We start from the raw sequence: 7,528 nt of genomic DNA on the forward strand, positions 1-7,528 counted from the left end.
GAGGTTTCAGCCTTCCGAGGTCTTGTCATGGCACCAGGGAGCCATCTCTCCACCCTCCGCCCCACGCAGGGCACCACGCAATGTGGAGGAGCCGATCTGATGTGTCCAAGGCCAGTGGGGGAGGGCCGTGCTCGATTACTGATGATAATAATGAACAAAAGAAAAAAAGAAGATAAAACAGGACGCAAGGAAGGATTATCTTCGGCAGCATCTTGCGGTGTCTTCACTGGCGCAGAGAGAGAATATATATCTATATACAGGCAAGGCAGGGAGGCATGGTCAGCTGGACCTGCGACCTTTCACCCCATGCACCCCATCCCTCCCAAGTCCCTCACAAGGGACGGGCTCTCGAGTCTGTAACCCGCTAGGTGATCAAGTCCCAGTCGAAATCGTCGGGGATTTCCTTATTGGTGCCTGGAGGAGGGACTGGAGGCCGGGGGACCAGATGGTGAGTTGAGTGGAGGGGGAAGAGGGAGAGAAGGGGAAACAGATGGTTAGAGGAGAAGTCAAGCTCTGTCCTACTTGGTTCTTACGAACAATAAAAGGGGAAGGACTCAGGTGGTGTGAACTTCCCCACAAGTGACCTGCCGGGACACATTCCCCCTCAGGCAGCACACGTTGACACCCCAAGGCAATGTCCTATCAGTGTCCAGATTGGGAGTAGGGGGTCAGGTGGTCTAAGGGTAACTGCAGCAATGGGAGCTTCCCCATGAGCTGCCCTCAACAGTGTTCAGTCAGCATCTAACTAAGGCCTAAGGAGTCTGTCAACATGAGCTCCCTCACAGCAGTGCCCAGGGAGCATCCAGCTATGGGAAAGTAGTGTGAATGGGCAATGAGATGCGGGGGGGTGAGAGGAGTCGGGCAACAGAACTTGCTCTCCCCAGTGCTGTGGCAGTGTCCTGCTGGGGGACCTCCTGCAGTCTAGGCTCCCTCAGCCCTACTCCCGCTCTTTGACAGCAATTCTGGGCTCTCCACACAGTTCTGACAATGCCCCTCAGAACTGCCCTGCAGCCCCCCTGCTTCTTCATGACTGGCCCCCTGCCATATAAGGAAATAAAGAGTTCAAATCCATTTCCTCTGATTGCTTCAGAACAGAAAACAACATCACTGAAAAGAGATGCAAATTCATTTCCTTACAGTTCTGCTGGGGAAAGGGTACAGAGCTTTGTGAAGCTCATTATATTTTTCTTTCCTCTTTTATGTAATTTATTTATGGTGATGTGGTCTGGCTTGAGTGAAAGTCACTGGAAGGTACTAAAGGTATTTTTCATGCGCTGGCCATTGTCATTAGAACCTCATCTACCATTGAGTTACAGACAGACAGAGAAACAGAAATGGCACTTAGTTGAGTGTAAGGTTTTACACAGACAAATAGAAATACTGTTGAGTTGAATGTGTGCTTGGCCAATTAATCTGTGTAACTTCTCACTGCATGATACTATTGAGGTAAAAAGTGGAATTAAAGTAACAAGATTTGACACCTACATGAATCAAAAGCTGTAGTATTTTCAGTGATGCTACCTACGGTAAAAATGGCTGAGGCTAATAGTCCTCATGCTTCAGAGTAAAATCTGATCATCAGCTGGTGGTTGGGAAGAAATTTCCTTGCAGTGAGGTTCATTATAGGGTTTTGTGTCTTCTTTTTCAGGCATCTGGCACTCGCCTCTGTTGGACATGGTATTCCAAATTAGATGGACCAGGTTAACAGGAGTTAGAATATAATATAAGATTAGATGGATCCAATATACAGGAGACAGGATACACGACCAGATGGATCAATATTCTGATCTGGTACACCAGGAAGTGGGATACTAGTCCAGTAATGTGATGTTGGGATACTGAACTAGACAGAGCAATTATCTGTGTTAGCTTGGCAAGAGGCAAGAGACAAAATCTACTGCTTTGATCTCATGAGGTCAGTCCAATTTTCTTATGAAAACTTTGATTTCCTATAGGCATATTTATGCTCCCTAATAACTTATAGGTCTGCTTACTCTTCCATTCCTTCTTGTCGTAAGCACCATACTTGTCCACATGCCACTGTTTCAGCATCAGGCCAGATATTTCGCAGCTCATGTTATTTGATTACAGAAGTGACTCATTCTTGTCCTTCCGCTTGGGTGCAAAAAATCTTAAGATAACGGGCTTAAAAAAAAAGTCAGTTCCTAAACTGACCATATATGTTGTTCTCTGATGACTCCAGAGCCAGTGCTTAAGACAAGACCTATCATCAGAGTGGTTCTTGCTCCCCAGTCCATTGAGGAATCTGCTGTACCGGGGTATGTACAAAAGAGACAGCATTCTGTCTTTCTGTTCTGCAATTTCTCTATCACTCTTAAAGTATCTCTCTCTCCCTATGCCTCTCTCTTTTAGGGATCTAGAAAACATTGGGTGGGAGAGTGTGACAGGACCCTCTAGATGGATTCATCCAGCTCCATGTCTTGGAACAGGATTGATTTCAGTTTGTATAAAGCATCTTCTTTTGACTAGCAACTGTATGCAGTCTGAGAGGCAGCTTGGTCCAGTGGACAGGGCAGCGTTCTGTCTTGGCTCCGTGTGTGTATCAGCAAAGGAGGTTCTCCATAGCAGCACCCCCTCAGGAAGGATAAGGGACCTGCTGGTACAATAAACAGGACAGGGGTGATCTTTAGCTGGAATAATAATGGCTTGTGATTTGGAGTTGAAGGAGCAGGCGTTTAGCCTCAGCCCTCCAAGGGGTGTGTGGTTTATACAGTAACTTTGCCTCCTGCCTGCAGAACTGGGATTTATTACACTTGATGAGGAATAGTGAGACCTGGATTCTAGTCCACCTGTGTCAATGACTCCATGAGAGATCCTGGGGATGTCATTTAAAGTACATTTCTGCTCTGAAAAGCTGCATTGTGAGTCCTACATTGACCGCCTCTCTCAAGGATTTATGTCTGAACGTATCAAATGCAATCTGGTGACAAGTAAAACAATATTCTTTTTTCCTAAATCCCAGCCCAACAAACTTGGGGCTTGTCTTCACATACAGTGCTACAGGGCCGCAGTAGCACCAGTTCAGCTGTGTCACTGCAGTGCTTATTGAGGATGCTCTGTGTATCAGCGAAGGAGGTTCTCCATAGCAGTACCCCCTCAGGAAGTACAAGGGACCTGCTGGTACAATAAGCAGGACAGGGGTGATCTCTAGCTGGAATAATAATGGCCTGTGATTTGGAGTTGAAGGAGCAGGCGTTTAGCCTCAGCCCTCCAAGGGGTGTGTGGTTTATACAGTAACTTTGCCTCCTGCCTGCAGAACTGGGATTTATTACAACTTGATGAGAAATAGTGAGACCTGGGTTCAAGTCCATCTGTGTCACTGACTCCATGAGGGGATATCATTTAAAGTGCATTTCTGCTCTGAAAAGCAGCATTGACCATCTCTCTCAAGGATTTATGTATGTACGTATCAAATGCAATCTGGTGACAAGTAAAACAATGTCCTTTTGCAGAAAACTTGGGGCTTGTCTTCACAAACGGTGATACAGGGCCACAGTAGCACCAGTGCAGTGCTTATTGAGGAAGCTCCTATGCCAACGGGAGAGCTTCTCCCACCTTTGTAGTAAATCCATCTCCCCGGGAGGCAGCAGGTGTGTTGGTGGGAGAAGCTCTCCTATCGATGTAGCGCAGTCCAGACAGCGGACTAGGTCAATGTAACTACGTCGCTCAGGCCTGTGGATTTTTCACACCCTGGAGCGATGCAGTTATACAGATATAGGTCTGTAGCGTAGACCTGGCCTTGTTCTGGGATCTTGGAATGCACACCTCAAATCAATTCAAAATGCTACTCTTCCTCAGTGGTCTCTCTGACCACGTCACCCCCACACCCACCACCCCTTTGTTTCCCTCATTGGGTCTCCCATCTTCACTGTATCAAATACAAACTACTAGTCTTTACTTTGAAGGCAGCTTAGCCCTCCCTTACCAAGCCTTTCTTGGCCATTTTCCTCAAGCACCTTCATGCTTTCAGCTATGCTGCCCCGTATCTTGGGAGCAGCTCCCCCATCACAATCCATAGTGTCCCTTCTTAAAACTCACCTCTGCTGTGATGTCTAAATCTCTTGACAATGGATAGGCAGCTGATGTGGTAAGACTGCTGCTTATTATGTTAATCATTATTGTTTCATTGTTTACCTTGTCCTCCCCTCCTTTGTGTTTCATCCATCTTCTGTCTCATCGTATGTTACAGACTGTAAACTCTTTGGGGCAGGGCCTGTTTGATTTTTATTGTGTGTGTTCAGTGCCTGATTGGAGCCTAGTTGCTAGTGTAACAGAAATGTATAATGATAATAATCATAACAGAATCACGCTGGGTTCTGTCCTTCTCATGCTTCACCAGCAATAATGAAGATGTTGCATGCTGAATTAGACCCTTGGTGACCCCTGTGCAACTTCACTATATTCCTATCATGCCCTGAGTGATACTTCTGCAACCTGATTCTCTTTATGGGTCTGGCATCGGTCTACCTGCCTGGAACTTGTAAACAATTCTGTTAATGCACAGGAAGAAATAGAATCAAGCTCCCTCTCACTGAGCTATCTTGGCTCTGCTAGGGGAACATGAGTGGAAAGAAGTCAAAACTATTTTAGTCAATCACGTGAGTAAATCTGGTTCTGAACACATCCAAGGGCTGAGGGAGAGGTGTTGTTTTTACATTGCCGCTTTTCAGAGTAAAACTGTACTTTAATCTCTCTGTGCCTCTTTCTTCATCTGGAGATAATCACAGACTCATAGGACTAGAAGGGACCTCGAGAGGTCATCTAGTCCAGTCCCCTGCACTGATGGCAGGACTAAGTGCTACATAATCACACTTTCTGATGTATGTAGAGGTCTTTGAGATCTATTAAGTACTGTTATTACTCCATATTCCAATTTCTCTTCTTCTCTCAATAGACCTCTTTATTTACCTTTCCTTTTTCTATCCATCTATTTCTTACTCTTCATGCTGTGTCGCTCCTTCCTTGGAATAGTGGGGGTTGGGAGATGCTCAGGTTTAAGCTGCATTGGGTAGGAAAGCAGGGGAGAAGGAATGTTTCACAAGACTTTTGCTGGAAATGTCCCCTTCTGTATGGAATCGCTGACTCCACCGTTCTAGTTGTTACATCATGGAAACAGTTGCAAATCAGAGGCTCATGGGAATAAAAAAATTGCTTTCAAGGCATAAACCTCACCACCCGAGAGGGAACCGCTTCTATTTTAAAGGAAAGCGGAACTAAGACTGAGTTTTTGCAGTAAAAGAGAGAATTATATATATTTTTTATAGAGAGTTAAAAGGAGATGAGGAGGGACAGCTGGAATTAGGGTAACAGAGTGTAAATAAAGGATAATCTCTACTAAGGATAGTACTGGCATTAAAGGCGATTTTGGACATAGGAGAACCTGAGTACACCAACACTAACACTGTGGCACTATGACCACTTCTAGTGGCTAGACCACATAGAGACGTAGGATTTTGCTACAGCCTTTGCACTAGTACAGCCAGGTCTTCCTGCTCAGGGAGTAGGTGGGACTTGTGCTTTCATATTGATAGCTTCTAGGTTCAATCCCGACTGCTGACAACCCACACAAGGATGTTCTGATACATACAGAAAGTGTAATCTTGGGGATGGGCACATACAGCTGGCAGTGGGGTGTGTTAATGGTATAGCAAATGATCTTCTATTTTTTCCCCACCAGTATCTAAAGACTATGTCTCTGCTCCTGAGGAGTAACAGCACATACAAGCCAGATGATGGTGCCACACTACAGTACACGCCAGAAATCATTGGTTCCTTAATTATCTTCATTCTCACCTTTATCCTGGGCCTCCTGGGCAATGGCTTGGTGATCTGGGTGGCTGGCCTGAAAATGAAGCGGACCGTGAACACTGTGTGGTTCCTGCACCTTGCCATCGCTGACTTCCTGTGCTGCTTGTCTCTGCCATTCTCCATCATTCACCTGATCCTCCATGAGTACTGGCCATATGGCCGCTTCCTCTGCAAGGTTATCCCATCAGCCATCATCCTCAACATGTTTGCCAGCGTCTTCCTCCTCACTGCCATCAGCATTGACCGGTGCCTGATGGTGATGAAGCCAGTTTGGTGTCAGAACCACCGTAACGTGAGGCTTGCATCAGTGATGTGCGGTTGTATCTGGCTCTTGGCTTTCATTATGTGTTGTCCTGCCTTCCTCTACCGTGAGACCTTCGAAGATGTATTCGGCAAAACTGTTTGTAGTTATCAATTTGGAGATGATAGGGATTTCATGGATTATGGGAATGATTCAGCCATGAGCTCTGGCATATCCCCAGATGAATATTCTGTTTTTTTCTCCAGCGGTGATATTCCTGGCAGCCTTTACAATGATACTGACTTACTGGGGAACTTAAATGATGACTTCTCCAACAGCAGTCGGCCAACCACCCTACTGATCATCGGTATTACCAGGATTGTCTTTGGCTTCCTCCTTCCCTTTATCATAATGACAGTTTGCTACATCCTTATAGTCGTCAAGATGCATGGAGCCCAATTTACCAAACCCCGTGGTAAGACACTGCGAGTGATTCTGGTTGTGGTGGTTGCCTTCTTTGTCTGTTGGGCTCCCTTCCATGTAGTTGGGGCACTGTCTCTCCTAGCTATGCCAGGCACTGGATTTAGGGAGGCAGTAGCACTGTGGGACCACCTCTCTACAGCACTAGCCTATGCCAACAGCTGCATCAACCCTTTGCTCTACGTATTTGTGGGGAGGGACTTCAGGCAGAAGGCACGCCAATCGGTGCAGGGCATCTTGGAGGGCGCCTTCAGCGAGGAAGTTACACGCTCCACTTCCTACTCACGGGACAGGACCAAGACTTCAGCATACAGGGATATCAGCAGCAACACCCTCTAAAACGGGGCTTCCAGACAGCATTACCGGGGCGGGGGCGGTGGGGACATTTGCACTTTCCATGGCAGTGACTTTTTGCTTTAGGACAGCAGAGCCAGAACAATGAGTTTGACAATTATCTGTATGGGATGCCCATGGTGACTGGGGCACTTCCAAGCAAGCCAACCTCCCCTTTAATAGCCTCCTGAAGAGAGGAGAGTTAGACATGCCAAAAAAAAAAAAAAAAAAAGACATACAAGGGAGGCAGAGAGCCCACAATTTGAGAGAGAGAGAAGTGCACTTGTGAGAAGACTATGTAGTTACTCCTTGACATTACTAAATAAGAATGTGGTTGCAGAATATCTATGTACTACATTTATTGAGCATGTATCACATCATCTCTACCTGCTAAATTACAGGGAGAAGTTATTTCGACATTTCTCCTTGGAATTTGTCATTGTACCTTTCCCCACCCTTAACTGTGCTTCAGCTGGGACCCTGACCTTTTTTCACAGCAGTGCCCAGAAGGAGTGTACTCTGGGAATTCTAGTTTTCCTCACAACAGTACATTGTAGCAGACATCCCCTACCTGCTCATCAGCATTGGAAGCTGCCTTTCAGGCCAGTATTCCTAGGGCCTTTCAGTTTCAGTTAACCATGGCCA

At 46.2% G+C, this 7,528-nt stretch overlaps 1 protein-coding gene across 1 annotated transcript; it reads left to right on the forward strand.

The window, feature by feature from the left end:
* Positions 1-2,188: 2,188 nt before the first annotated feature.
* Positions 2,189-7,300, forward strand: LOC128843260 (C3a anaphylatoxin chemotactic receptor-like). The gene is made up of 2 exons (XM_054039950.1): positions 2,189-2,279; positions 5,699-7,300. Exon 2 carries the CDS (start codon positions 5,711-5,713, stop codon positions 6,887-6,889), a length of 1,179 nt encoding a protein of 392 aa, XP_053895925.1. The 5' UTR covers positions 2,189-2,279; positions 5,699-5,710; the 3' UTR covers positions 6,890-7,300.
* The last annotated feature ends 228 nt before the right edge of the window (positions 7,301-7,528 follow it).

The sequence above is a fragment of the Malaclemys terrapin genome, chromosome 1 (genome assembly GCF_027887155.1).
Source record: "Malaclemys terrapin pileata isolate rMalTer1 chromosome 1, rMalTer1.hap1, whole genome shotgun sequence".
Classification (NCBI taxonomy): Eukaryota; Metazoa; Chordata; order Testudines; family Emydidae; genus Malaclemys; species Malaclemys terrapin.